Source organism: Macrobrachium nipponense, chromosome 15 (assembly GCF_015104395.2).
Source record: "Macrobrachium nipponense isolate FS-2020 chromosome 15, ASM1510439v2, whole genome shotgun sequence".
NCBI lineage: Eukaryota > Metazoa > Arthropoda > Malacostraca > Decapoda > Palaemonidae > Macrobrachium > Macrobrachium nipponense.
In genome coordinates, this window is record NC_087208.1 from 38916086 (window position 1) to 38931688 (window position 15603).

The 15603-nt window shown below is 35.7% G+C and overlaps 1 protein-coding gene across 7 annotated transcripts in view; it reads left to right on the forward strand.

Annotated features, from left to right (window-relative positions):
- LOC135227104 (sodium/potassium-transporting ATPase subunit alpha-like) overlaps positions 1-9949 on the forward strand; it is a 93103-nt gene extending 83154 nt beyond the window's left edge. For 3 of the 7 annotated variants that reach the window (XM_064266970.1, XM_064266965.1, XM_064266971.1), the window contains 5 exons: positions 2917-3011; positions 5701-5875; positions 6744-6874; positions 7063-7164; positions 7334-9949. In XM_064266970.1, the coding sequence (XP_064123040.1) occupies positions 2917-3011; positions 5701-5875; positions 6744-6874; positions 7063-7164; positions 7334-7454 (624 nt within the window). In that variant the 3' untranslated portion in view covers positions 7455-9949. Of the gene's footprint in view, positions 1-147; positions 243-2083; positions 2179-2916; positions 3012-4146; positions 4242-5700; positions 5876-6743; positions 6875-7062; positions 7165-7333 lie in introns of all 7 variants that reach the window. The other 4 variants (XM_064266966.1, XM_064266968.1, XM_064266967.1 and 1 more) reach the window with 4 other exon arrangements.
- Positions 9950-15603: the final 5654 nt, after the last annotated feature.

Genomic DNA, 15603 nt, shown 5'->3' on the forward strand with positions numbered 1-15603 from the left:
ATGTTAAATTGAGGTAAATTTTAGCGTAATTTATCAGTATAGTATTGCTGTAGTTTTTCACTCAAATAATCAATAGAGTTTGGGCTATTAAGTATGCTATTACAGTACAGCAGAGGTTGACTAGAATATTATCTCCATCCTTTGTAGATCCCGGCCATATCTCTGGCTTATGAACAAGCTGAGAGTGATATCATGAAACGATATCCAAGAAATCCATTCAAAGACAAATTAGTCAACGAAAGGTAAACGGTCTCCGCTAGAAAGAAACAATGGTTGGATCAGGTTCTTTCATCAGCTTTTGCAACTTGGAGATTTTTTTTTTTCCTCCCTCATTACTAGTTTTCATTCGCACGCAAAATTGTCTTCATGATGCGAGATTCGAATTGGCATAAAATATGGCTCTTCTCTTAACTAACAGGAAGTTTTTGGCAGGACAAGTTGTTGTGCATGTGCGATGATGAGGTTCGCCATTTGGAGATTTGACCGGAAGTCTCTTAATGAAGGCTTTCTGTTTTTTTTTTTTTTTTATGATACTGGACTGTACCAGGACCTACAGCCTGGTCTTCTCTTGATTGCTTTTTTGAAACTAAGCTGATTTGAGATATGGCAATTTCAGATCTCTATAAGATCAAACTTTTTTTTTCTCTCTACTTTGATATTTAATTCATTCGCTAAACTGCAACTTTTGAGGAATGAGATTTTGCCTCCTATAAATTTATATCCCTTACATATTAAATGCTAGTTAGGAAGATATTTTTCTCATCAAGCCCAGAAACTGGAATTGAATGATACAGATACAGCCTTTTTTCCTCACTTTTCAATTACAAAATGCATCTGTAAGTTTTCAAAGGTTCTAAGAGCCCTCTTATGATTAGTGGTTTTCTTTTTACTTGCTGTTTACACATGTAATTTTTTTTAGGTGGGAACATATTCTTAAATAAATATAACTACTGTACCATCACTTAAGCACCAAAAAGATAATTTTTTCTAACTTCAGCAATATCTTACACATGCTTGTCAATTCTGAATCCTTCATGGCATTTATTTTTTCAACTGCTCACACTTGAACAGTATCATTTGACACGCGAGAGGTAATACTTTTCTCTGTAGATTTAGTATCTATCACAGAAAATAAAACTTTTGTGGATTTTAGCTGACGGTTACCATGTAAGTTAAGACTGCTATTTTTTCCTTACATTTTTTTTCCAACTAGTGCCAGTAAGTCGTTGTTTCCATTTCTCTTCATTTTGTCTTTTCAACCATAACATTTTATTACAGTGATGAAAGCCAGTTCAACAGAAAAGACTTTTCCTGTCTTAGTGCTTTTGTATCCACTTGTAAATTGGATGCAGTTGCAGTGATAAAGCTTAATGTATTTGAAAGAATTCTGAGAATGAGTTTCAAGGTGGCATTTATTTGCCAGTTTGAAGCAAAATTTTTAGAATAAAGTAAGTTCATTCAGTATAGTGTTAAATTGTTTTTTACCACTTTCTCTATTTTAGGTAAACACAAGTTTTACACTCTTCTACTAAGGCTATCTGTTTGGCTAGTTTAAGGTGTAGACTAATATGACATCATATTCCATCTCCATACATCCATGCAAAGTTATCATATTTTGACTGTACTCCCAAGCCCTTCTTCACTTACGCAAGGGAAATCATCTGGTCCTGACATCTTGCACCCCAAGATTCATCTTGCCACTGCAGGCTGAGTGTGTAGAAGCTGCTAACTCTCAGCCGATCGAATCGCACAACTCTAGCCGTATTCATTAAAGGTGCCAAGTTTGACGGGTCGTGGTCATAAAAGTGTTCAATGTTTCATTGCAAGTTCAGGGGCCATCATAGATAGAAATATTGTTTTTTTTTGTAACTTCAGGGGCATAGTAGTTCTGAAGTTTAATTCAGTTTGTGTGATTCTAAGGAGCTTGGCACTCTTTATCAAGACCGGCCTTGGTGTGTTATACCTGCCATGCATGCCATGACAATCATCACTTTAGTGTCGTGCCTCCAGAGTTCACCCCTTGTGTATCTGATATCTTATCTGTCTTTCTTGTCTGCCTCTTGTCCTGTGCTGGCCATGACAGGTCCCAGCCATTTCTCTTGCCTATGAAGCAGCTGAATCAGACATAATGAAGCGTCAACCCCGCAATCCGTTCACCGACAAGCTTGTGAACGAGAGGTAATGTGTGCAGGTTTTCTCTCTTCATGAATCTGAGAATCCTTTTATAGTCCCCTTTTCCCCTCCTGAATCTCTACCACCCCTTCTATTCTCCCACCCCGTATTGCCAAATTCCCATCAGCTGCATAGGTATATATTTATTGAAGATGAGAAAAAAAAAAAACCTCCTGCATGAATGAAAGGACATTTTTTCCAGTTAGAATGGAAATATTTGACATACTTTTTTTTTTTATATCAAGCTAGTGCTGTGCTTTGTTGCAACGCAGTTCTCATGAGCAGTATTTTTGAGTGCTCTTCAGTAAGAAGCACAGCTAGCTCATTTTCAAAGACTTGACATGAGACTTGATGCCACAGAGATCATTTTCACTTTCTTCGTACAAGGAGAAGAGTTAGCTTCCTAGTCACATTCTCTTCATCAAGTTTCTTGTTATCTGTGTAAATTTCTCTTTTCAAGATCACCCTTGAAATCAGCACGATGTTCAGATATGCTTTAGTATGAGACGACCTGTCACCAGACATTCAGCAAGGCTTGCATGTGCCCAGCAGGACAGAGCAGAAAATTATATATAAAAACCTTAGTTTGGTTGCATAGTTTCTCTTTTGTTTCTTAGTTTTTCAGGTAAAATTGTGGGCTGAAGCATCCCTAGAATGATTTTATGTATCCTTTGATGAGGTTTTTTGTTGACCGTTTTAATGCCTGCGTATATTTTAGTTTAATGTTTATGTTGGCCATGACAGGTCCCTGCCATTTCACTTGCATATGAAGAAGCTGAATCTGACATTATGAAGCGCCAGCCTAGAAATCCATTCACCGACAAGCTTGTGAATGAGAGGTAATGTTCTCGTAACCGTAAAACCAGCTGCAGCTTGAACTTTTAACTTGATCACTAACAACTTCGTAATTGCTATTTCTTCAAAACACAATTTGTGTGGGTTTTTTGGTAAGGGTGATTGCTTTGAGGTAACAAAAAAAAAAAAAAAAAATAATGGTGGCTTTTGCCTTACCGAAGAGTGCTGGCATGATTTTTTTTCGTTCTCACTTATTATTTGTATGGTTTTGTTTAGTTTTTGTTATAATTAAGCAAGCAGTAAGAGAATCATCATTGTTCAGAGACACATTAAATTCTTAATGGTTATCACGATCACTACAAGGCGATGAAATGCAAATGATCAAAGTATGCTGGAAAAAGATATCAGAGCATTAAACATGCCGATCACTTTTGTTTTTTCACTTACATTTGTGTTCTCTTTGTTTTTTAATTTCCCATGATAGGCACTTGTTGCATGCTGTAATAGGTGAGTGTTGTGTTGTGTTGTGGGGAGTGCATGATCAGTGTTGTTCTTTTCCTCCTTGTAATAACCTTTTCCTAAAGTCAGTGGTGCTTTAAGTGTCCAGTGCTTGACAGACCTGTCGTTGGGATGTTTGTCAAATGACTATTCATTCAGCATCTGCGGCCCAGAAGTGGGTCTCGATTGCAACCATGCATTGTAGAAATATCAATAGACAGAATGAAATCATGATCCACGGCTCAGGCTGTTAATGCTTCCTCTTGAGATGGCCTGTACTATTTAGGAAGCAGTGTTTGTGTTTGTCCCTGTTTGAACATGATTGTAGGTACAAGTAGATGGCGCTTCTAGCACGTGATAATGCTATGCGAATTACCCATCTACATTTACACACTGGCCAGTGGTTTTTACTCAGGAAGAGGTTGTCAGGAGTGAGGGCCTTCTTGATAGGGATCATAAAAAAGGGGACCATAGGTCATTTTTGCAAGTCCAAAAATTGTGCCTCTCCTGCCTAGCCCTCTACCCTGAGCCACTGTGCATGGTGTGTGGTCCACCCATATCACCGACCAGTCAAGGGCCAGCTGACTACTTTTCGTTCATCGCCATCCATCTATAAGGACCGTATTCTTGGATGACTGGGAGCCACGCTAATGATACGTAAATTTTTACACAAATGTGCAGGTCCCCGCCATTTCCCTGGCCTATGAGGCTGCTGAAGCGGATATTATGAAGAGGCAGCCACGAGACCCGTGGCACGACAAGCTTGTGAACTACAGGTGAGGAAGTTCTATCAGCCTTTTCCCAGAGGGGCTCTGCAATGCTTTTCTACCATTGCAAGTCTCTGCTCCCTTGTTGCTGCTGTTTGCAAAATTAGGAATGTTTATTGGGTGTTGCAGACAACAACTGTCCTTGCAGTGGACACACCATATATGTCTCCCATAAAATCCAGGAAAATGTTTGTTTCTTGTGTTGGCAAACAAGTGTACCAGTATATAATGCACCGACATTGTTACAGTATAAAACAACCTTACTCGTGGAATGCCATCTCTTCGTTCTTCTTGTCATTGACATTTAATTGCAGTCTGCAGCAGTAAAGGCAGAAGTACTCTTATTACGTGTTTGTTGGACAACAAATGCACCTATAGCAGTGCACACACACACCCACCCTTCACTATGCGGATAGATGGGAGGTTTTACCTTTTGTTTTGTAACCAGTGTGCTCTTTCTGTTGAGTTTTGGCAGGTAGGAAATGTTATTCCAAACACTAGGTTATTCCATATCAAAGCAGTAAGCTAGTTTTTGAGATTTTAGTAAGAGGGGAGATGACACTTTCATAGGCTTTTGTTCCTTTTGTAAATGAGATACCTCCTGCACCATGTCTGGAAGTTGACTGGGATCCGTGTCTAGATGTTTAATGGTGACATTGCCTGCCCCTTTGCTCTAATCCCCGTCTTTCAACCTCCGTTCTAATAGATGGTTAAAGAGGTATTTTCCCCTTTTGTGTTCTTTCTTTTATTTGTACAGTCTCTCATGAAGTTTATGCATGAATCCTCGAGTGCATGGTTTGTTTGTCAAAAGGTGTAAAATAATTATTATAGTGTTTTGTTTACGTGTACAGTATCTGCCGTTTATATTACCTGTATACATAACTCCGGCGCGCGCACACTAACACTAGTATATGATAATGTAAGTACTGTACTGACATTGCTTCTGATGGCGAACCTTGATGGTCTAAGCTTCTTGAGCAGTGGTAAGGTTTTCGTTTTCTACTAACTCAACAATTTGAAAAGGCTTCTAGCTGACTCCTTTGTAAATGGCCCCATCCAATTTCTGAAACTTTGGATTGATTGCTCTCTGTATGTTGCTGTAGATGAAGCTTTTTGAATCTTATACGAAAATTTTCTACTTTGCTTGTATGTCTAATGCTCTTTACTCATTAGCGAGATTGAGATTGATTTTCATTTCTGTGTATCCAGTTTATGAGCATTGACTTGAGCATCTATTAGGAATCACAGTATTGTTTGGAGAGGGGTGCAAATATTTTAGTCAAATTGAAACTTTTTAAAATAAGATTCGTATAAAATCAAGTTACTAAAAAGTACTCAAATAAATGAAAGTAATGTGCTGCATAAGAAACGTTAATTTGTAATGTGTTAATGGAATCCAGCTGCTCTGTAGGTACGTTGAAGTTTGCTAACTGCTTTCTTGTTCACTCCCCCCTTCCCTGAAAAACAGGCTTATCTCCATGGCCTATGGTCAGATTGGTATGATCCAAGCCTTAGCAGGATTCTACGCTTACTTTGTGATCATGGCTGAGAATGGGTTCCTTCCACCAAAACTCTTCGGTCTGCGTGAATCCTGGGATTCCAAGGCCATCAACGATCTGGAAGATCATTACCACCAGGAATGGGTGAGTTTTATTTGTATTTCTTGTAAAAGAACTTGGGGAAAAAATCTATATGTAACTTAGAAAATACTTTATTCATTGTAATAATTTTTATATAAGCTGAAAGCAAAGTTTTATTGCAGAGTTCTGTAGGGAAAATGGACTGACTCAAATCCAATTGTATGAGCTAGTGGAACATCAGTACGTATGCAAAATTATAGGAGTCAAAACTCCGTTACAGTGCTGCATAATGATCCTGTATATATACAACATGAACAAAAAATAAAAGCGGTTGTCTGTCAAAGACATCCCCATTGTAGCAGGCATTTCAGTAAAAGCATAATTGCGCTCCTAAAAAAAAGTTTGCAGATGATTTAGGAGGGAAATGGCCTGAAATGTTGCATGCAACCCGTAGGTTAGGGGCGACAGTATCGGTTATTTAGTTTCAAATTTCTAGTTCCCTAGATTTTATGCAATTGCTTTTTGTTTGCTGCCCAAAAGAACAAAATTGCAGTGAAATGTCAATGTAAACTACTATTATTTTAAAAGGATGAGAATAGTAAATCATTATGATTTTGACATCTTATTTTGAATTCCACAAATTTCAAAGGTAATGTTGGAATTTGTTAGTAGAATTTGGAATTTTAATAGAATTAAAGTGAAATTTATATTTAATAATTAACAGCATATGTACTGATCAGTATTGGAAAAGCATATTGTTAGTTGTGGATTTCTTTTATTTTGGCAAAACTATTTTGAATACCATATCAAAATGTTACCTCCTTGGTCACTACTGGGTTTTGATTGAGTCCAGTTTGTGTACTTTATTTGTGAAGGCTTTGTTGAAAGGTTTTGCTCGTTTAGGATGATGATAATGTCTTCTCCTTTTCAGACCTACCATGACCGCAAGGTTCTTGAATACACCTGCCACACTGCTTTCTTCGTTTCTATCGTGATTGTGCAGTGGGCCGATTTGATTATTTGCAAGACCCGTCGTAATTCTATAGTACACCAGGGAATGAAGTGAGTATATTAGTTTACCATCTGTGTGAAATAAGTCTACCTAGTTTTGTAGAGCATAACTTGTGCGTGCAGTAGAACTGAATTTGGTAATCTGTATTCATTAGTATTAGGTAATTTTTTTTTGTGGCAGAGATCTTCAGATTATGATATGCTCTATATTAAGGGACTGAATGTGAATTGTTTTACAGGAACATGGTACTGAACTTTGGATTAGTGTTTGAGACAACCCTGGCTGCCTTCCTTTCTTACACCCCTGGAATGGACAAAGGTCTTCGTATGTACCCTCTCAAGTAAGTGTATACGAATTGTATTTCAAGTTTTTGACCTTCGGTTACTATGTTCAAGTTATTTTACTCCATTTGAAGTTGACAGCACACCTCTTTGCTTGAAATTTGGATGAATTTGAGATTTGAAAGGGTCTATGTTTTATTTAATATTGACTTGTGCCTTGTCCTTCAGATTCTACTGGTGGCTGCCTGCCCTTCCATTCTCTTTGTTGATCTTTGTTTATGATGAGTGCCGTCGTTTCATCCTGCGTAGGAATCCAGGAGGATGGATTGAAATGGAGACATACTATTAAGAAAAGAGAGTTATTAAAGTGGCCATATTATCTGGCATCGTGTTGGCTTAGCCGGCATGAGTTGCTTTTCCTCGTGTTCATAAAAAGGATGTTTGATATATATATATATATATATGAGAAACTTACTAAACTAAGCCAACTCTAGTAAGGCTGTTGAAATTTCTACAAAGATGATTTATTTAATGTACATTTGATAAGGAAATTAATTCAGCTGTTAATATTGATATAATTTTATAAGGAAGTAGTGTACTGTATATGAAAGACTTCAAAAAAAATAAGTAAAAGATGTGACCGTTAGCGGCTTGAAGGCGCTACCAGTGGCGCCTTCTTGAGTTTTAAAAGGAAGAAAAGTGTTCAGTAAATATTCCAATGAGGAATTATAGCAAGGAATTTATTTAGTAATGGAGAGCGATGGCAGCCATATGCCACGCTCTTCAACGCTATTCCAGTATTTAGGTGTTATTTACTGAAGGTTTTAGTGTCATTATGGTTGTTTCTGATTTTCCCATTGTTATATATAAGATTTTCAGTGAATAACAGCCAAATATATGTACAGAATAATCCTGGTGAAAGGATACCTTAAAGACAAAAAAAAAAAAAAAATTCTGGCACTTCAAGACTGCACCAAAACTAACATGAAATGAGGTTTCAGGACCGTGTATAAAACTCTTTGTCCAGGCCGCTCGTGTGAGAAAGCACAGATCACAGGTCTTCTTCAGAAGGGGAATTCAGCTTCTCCAGAAAATCATACATACTGTACTACTGGCTTGTAACATAATAATAATAATAATAATAAATATTCAACTTGGAAAATTAAGTTCTTTAGTATTTTGGTGAAACATTGTTATTCAATGGTTTTGCTTTCTTACACAAGTGGCCCTGGTTAAGTTTGTCTCATCTGTTAAAATTGTGTAAATTTTAGTGCACACAATACAGTAATTAGAAGTGTGATGGCTGCAGTTTTGCAGCCACAACCAAGTGTAAAATATTGTGTAGATAGTGTGTAGAGCCCCAATCTTTGAGACGACCTAGTTTGCAAGACTATTTTCAGGATTAATCATAATCATTATTCTATTCAGGAGTTGTTACAGCTGTACTGCTCAAACCTTCTTATCCACGTTCGTTGGTTCATGTTGATATGCTTAGGTTTTATTTTATGTTCTCCTTAATTGGATATGTGTATTAACAACACTTGGCGATGTGCGTTAAATTCAGAGGATAATACATTTTAACCTACAAGTTACTGTCATTTAATTTGATCCCTTTTTACTATTTTTCTTTACCAGACTAAATTTATGCTTTATTTATTTACAATCTTTTCTCAAAATAAGATACTATACATTATTGGGTCCGTAACATTCCACACTAAAGTACGTACGAGCTTTGCACACTCAATTTGCTTTTGTTTTAGAAGCCGGTCATTGGTAGAGGTAGTTTTTTTCATCTAGTTCATAGGTATTCTCCAGACTTTATGCTTTGTACCTTGAGAGTGAAGCAGCAGCAGCAGCAGCAGCAGCAGCCCAATTAGAAGAGTGCATGAACTAGCAAGAGTTAAGAGTGCATGTCTTGCATTATGTAATTATGGCCATTTTTTCTTTGTTAACCAGAGCATTCATCATCATCACAAAATGGAGCATTCTACCTCTGTAGTTCCTGCTCAGTTGCTTATTATATATAATAATAATAATAATAATAATATACTAAGTCTGTTTCTTGTGGACTTAGATTTTGGTGTAAACAAATTTTGTTATGAATAGATGGATTTAGTGGTTGAATAATAATGCCTGCTTGTCTCAGAATTTTATTCATCTGAATAAATAATATTCAATTGGAACCAAACTTGATTTATGTTGACAACAAAAGATGTTGCATTTTAGCTACCAAGTGTAGAGAGAATCTTGTTGTTTTAGATTTTAAATGATTTGACTATTGTATGTGGACAGTTGGAGATGATTTGGAAATTTATGACAAGCTAGGAACCAATGCCTTGGCATTGACCAGCTGCTAACACTGGTTTCGTTTCTTAGACCTAACTAGTGTGGTTTCATGTTTGTCATCTAAAGCTTCGTACTAAAGCTAAATAGCTATGGGTTGGCCTTTGTACATAGGAAATACAGATATCATAATAATTAATAGTAAGTAATAATAAATATCAAGGCAATTATACTATAATCTTGTTATGAAACAGCACTGTCACTTTGTTTTTCGTATTGGGTACAGGGGAGGGGATGTTCCCGGCAAAACAAAAGTAGTTCTAAAAGCATTAAGAGTACAGCACTGTGTGGGTGCTCCTACGTTTTGAGTTCTTTCCTTGGGAAACACCACTTCAATAATAAATAATAATAACTTGTTGAGCTCTAGGTTGACTCCCCATATCAGATTCCATGTTCAAGAAACAAAAAAATTTGAGAAATGGTCACAATATTTTAATTTACTAATTTCAAGGTTTTGGATCCACTCAAAAGTGCTGGGTTCAACAATAAAGTTTAAAAATTTTTACAGTTTTCTTAAACCTGCTAGTTACTGCTTGAATTTTTTGACAAGTTGGTCCTACTTGGGACTGAACCGTAGCCAAGTAGGCAAATTTTACAGCTTACTTGCCATTTTGGTATTCTACACATTACTTTTGTCCATTTTACTAGAAGTGCAGTTTTTCATAGAATACTAGTCCTTAACAGTAGTACTGTTGTAGCCAGTACTTTAGTTGCAAATAGCAGTAGAGAAATCTTGCAGTTAATCAGTATATTCATTTTTGAGCTGTGCACTGGAGTCTTCTGGAAGTTATCAACATTGATTATAATAATTTGGACAAGAACTACTCTTATTAAGGTGTGGAACAGCAGATAATTAAAGTAAACCTAATAATGACCTGACAATTTGTGACTGTTTGCAATACAGAGTAATTTATCTTTGCTGAACAGTTTTACTGTACAGTAGAAGATTAATGGCAGTTGACCTGTAATGATAACTATTTCAAATATGTACAGTATATAACTGGTTACAGAAACTCTCAAATGTATATAACGTATCAGTATCTTGCAAAATCACCGATGTGAATAGAATACCAAATAAAGTTGTAACTAGATGACTTAAATGTATAGTTCAGCCAATTTAAAATGAAACTGCATGGAAATAACTGTACTTACCAGAGATAGTACTCCTAGTAAGCTCAAAGTATAAAATGGAAAGACATCCCACCCATAATCTGGACAAAAGAAAGGTAGATATTTCATTAAACAACAAATTTTGTTTCTTGTAGATCATTGTTAGTGAAAAATTGGTTTCCATATTTATAAAAAAGTCAAATATATGTTAAGTGAGTAGCCATATTTTGCTATGAAAATAATGCAAACTGAAAATTACCTTTGACACAAAACCTCAAAAACTGAATGTGTAAAATAAGAATACGTACAGCTATAACAGAATACAGAGGCAAATTCAGAGTAATAATTTTTATATAAACCCTGTCAGAAAGCAAAAAACTAAAGTTAAAACCTTGGGAAAACTAAGGTGAACATATTAGATATTGGTAAAACATTTACATAAATAGCTACCCTTAAGTAAAATTAAAATGAGAACAAATATGGATCATTCTTTATTAGTAAATGGTTATTCAACAGAAAATAAAAGTATTCATAATAGTAATTTAACAGAAAAATGAAAGTTACATTTACAGCTAGTTGCCCAATGAAGATTTGAACTGAAAAAGACATTATCTAGAGTGATGCTTCTACACCAAGCCCACATATGCAGCATTTACTTAAAATTAATATAAATAAAGCCAGGAGTTTAAATATCACACTATCTCAAGATCTTGATAAGGACAAAAAAATGTATAACTAGTACAGTCACCCTTGCCTATATGTTAAAGTTCATTCCATCAACAAGAAGAGGAAATATGTATGAAGCTGAATCCCTATCAAAGGTTGGGTAGCATTTGAAGCAGATGTAATTCACCACTTCTTATCAGCCTCTATCAATATATTACTGAACATCCCTATGCCATATATAATCAGTAAGCAATCTACGATTGAAAAAAAAGAGTAACATAGAATACACCAACAATAATACTTTACTTGCCATTATTCACAAAGTCGTCAGCAATTCTTCCATCATGCAGTACAATGAGGCTATTTGTCATAGCAACCGAGATCTGTCAGCTCAGATGACAAGTCAGGGAGAGTTACTAACTCCTTGTCCATGTTGAAGGTTGATTAGAACCAGAAGATAATAATCTGAGGTCCTCTTAACATTCACATTTCCTGTTCCTTCACAGGTATGTGCGATGTCCTTCATAAAGATGATGGTACACCATCTAGAAACCTATTGAAGATGGCCAAGGGTTCTTGATTTTTCTAAGACCTTGGGGGAATTTCCACTTTTCCTAGACGCCTCGCTTCCTGCTGTACAATCAGCCCCCTGTGTATACAGTTACGTTAGATTTCATCCAGAGAATCATTAATAAAATAAGGAATATCAAACTACTATTCTTTGTAAAAATTAGGGACATTCAAGATATCATAATTCAACCTCATTTCAGTTTAGCAATTTTCTTATACCTCAGAATGAATTGCAAAAACTCAGTATTTCATGTATATATATTATATATATTATATATATATATCTATATATCCTATATATATAAGTATATATATAGTATATATATATTATAGTATATATATATATAGTATATATATATAGTATATATATATATAGTATATATATATATATATATATATATATAGTATATATATATATATATATATATAGTATATATATATAGTATATTTCATTCAAATTCCAAATTTCAAATGCTTTATCGGACATAGGCCATAGAAAAATACTACAAATACACACACAAATGATATAGTTCTACATTACAAATTAAGAGGACAATTTAAAATAATATGCGAAATGATTATGCAAAAAGGAGGTGGAAAATTATGGCCCATATGAATGAGATGCGGATAATGAAACTAAATGATTCCTCCCCATAGGGCACACACATATGTAGCAAAATCAGAAACAAAACAAAGAAATACCTATATTACTGCATAAGAGGCGCACCAAATCAACTAAGTATAAATGAGGCTTTGTAGTGGGTTTGATTACTGCATAAAGGGCGACCGCATATATAAATAGCTTTTTCATGTGATAAATGATTTTATGAAAATAAACTGGGTGGGGCAACCCTCTTTCATAATACAGTTTTTCGGAATTCTTCAGCCTTTGCAAGTAGCTTGTTATGGTTTTGCGTCTCAGTTCTTGAAAAGATGGCTGACCAAGAGCCACAAAAAGAGCGATGCGCTTGCATGCCTCGGAATGCCCAAGAGTCTTCGTAGGCTATCGTTATAACAAACTCTCAGCTTATTCATAGTTCGTTGTTTCGCTCTGACAACCAAAGATATGCCATAAAAACTTGTACAAAAGCTCTGAAAAAGCATTTCTTGACATCTTCGCTACATTTAAAAAAGTTCCTTGAAATCATATTGCCCCGTTGCACATAGACCTCTATTCAAATATTCTACATGGGCGTCGTCCGAATTTTGAGCAGTAAGATAATATCCTAGGTACTTTATTTCCTGTACAAAATCTATATGTGCATAGTTAACAACAATAGGTGATATATTACTTGGGCAGATCTTACTCTTAGAAAAAATTATACATTTGGTCTTCCTTACGTTTAACAATAGAAGTCTGTCAGACATAAAATCACAACAAATATTTATAAGCTGCTGCAACCCACTTACTGAAGGAGCAAATAAAACAATACATCAGCGTACAACAAATGATTTAAAATCATGTTGTTTAAATAACATCCCACTTAATTTGACTCAGCCTAGTGAGAGGTCATCATAATATACAGTGAACAGGTAAGGTGAAAGTAAACTTCCCTGTCTCACTCCACATGAAGTGGAAAATTCACTCGAAAATACATGGCCCATTTGACAATCATTTGCTGATTTTTATACACTCACCGAGCAGTTTAATAATATAGCAAGGAACATTTCTTTCTGACAGTACTTCCAAACAACATCTTATGAGACACTTTATCAAAGCTTTGAGACATATCCATGAAACAAGCAATACAGGTGTTTTACGAGCATTATACTCCTCGGTTACGGTTTAATTTTAAGAATATGAACTAGCATTTCCGTTCCATGATTGGATTTGTAAGCGAACTGGTTGTCACTTGTCAATAAGTGCTTTTTGCATCTCTCCAATATAATCGCTTCCAAAACTTTTGAGATAACAGTGGCTAGAGCAATCGGCCTATAATTGGAAATGTCACTGTGGTCCGCATTTTTACCTTTAATCAAAGGAGAGAGTATAACCAGAATAAGAGCTCTCGGTAGTAGGAATGACAAAAACAGGAAGTGACGAATAAACTTAGTAAAACTCTAAGTACCGGATGAGCCTGGGTTAAGTGCTGAAGGGTCAGCCCGTCATGTCCAGGGCTACTTGAAGTGTTCAAAGAATTTAAAGCATTCGATATTTCATTGATATTTGTCCCTGTAACATCTCGCTGACCTTGATTTTCCATTGGGTCTGGAGCAGGGATGAGTAGGGAGGGTCGTTAAACAGCTCAGAATAATGTTCTTTCCATAACTCGGCAATGTTTTCATAACCACTCACATTATTTATTATGTCAGGTAAGAAGGTTCGGGATTTCTTTCTTATTTATTTCTCTCCAAAATTTCTTCATACTCCCATTCAGGCTTTGTAGCAATTTTATTTGATCTAATTTCTTCCTCATTTTCCTACAAAATCTGAACATCCCCTTGAACTGAGCTTTAGAAAATTTCATTTATCATAGAAAATATCCCTCCCTTGGATTACCAGATTCCTTCCATGCTAAATAGTCATCCCGTGCTTCATGATGGAATTCCTTTACAAAGTCATTCCAACCAGATATGGTTGAAACCTCTGTGATTCGTCTCCTTAGACTCAGACGACCCGCTGAAGTGCAGTAATTATGTCCAGAAGAAATTTCTCAATAGCTCTAAAATGATCTTCGTTTTGACAGATCTTGTGTTTGCATTGTAGAGTTTCCAAAGGCAACTCAATGTTTTTCAAAGCTTCTTCAGATTTACCTCTGTAGCCAATAGATCCCCGAGATAAAACTTCGTCTGACTACCGTCATTCATTTTCTACCAGCGTAGGTAGTTGCGAGACCTTCAAAGAAAATGAAAGAGTACGATGGTCTGATCCAATAATGGGAATGCAACACACACATATTGTTAATGTGCGTTAGAAGACTAGAGGGCAGACAAGGTGGTCTAACCAACGGGTGTGGCCCGTTGCGTCACTCACCCAAGTGTAAGTGTCGGAGGGCATCACAACAACATCACCATACATAATCGTAATGGGTGCAAAAGTCTTTCAGCTCGTTACCAAACCGTGATTCAGGGTGAGCGTTTAAAATCACCAAACTACCAAAACCTTTCATTTGGGTGATCTGACATAAGACAGTGTATTTTTGCTAAACAATCAGTATACTCTGCATCATTTTGTCCGTCTGAGTATGGAAGATAACAGTTGATAATCCTCATACAACTTTCCTCTATAGACACGTCATACAAATCAGTCCCTGTCATCTGAGGTGTCCACTCGCTGTATACAAGAGGCAAGGCCCTTTCGGTACAGAAAAGCAACGCCCCCATAAGGACGACCAGCCAACAACTCCCTCGATAAATCAACTGGGGAAACTGCATAATATGCAAATTCAGAATTTATTCTATTCAGTAGTCTGATTCCTGCACCGGTAGCCAAGTCTCCTGCAGACAGACTATATCGAAACATGAGTTAATTCGGCTACATCAAAATGGCTATTATATATATAGTATATGTATATGTATATGTATATGTAATATGTATATGTATATGTATATGTATAGTATATGTATATGTATGTGTATATGTATATGTATATATATATGTATATGTATATGTATATGTATATGTATAGTATATCTATATATATATATATATATATATACTATATATATATGTGTGTGTGTGTATATATATATATATATCATATATATATATATATATATATTATATATATATATCTATATATATATATATATATAATAATGTGTATATATATATATGTGTGTATATATATGTGTATATATATATATGT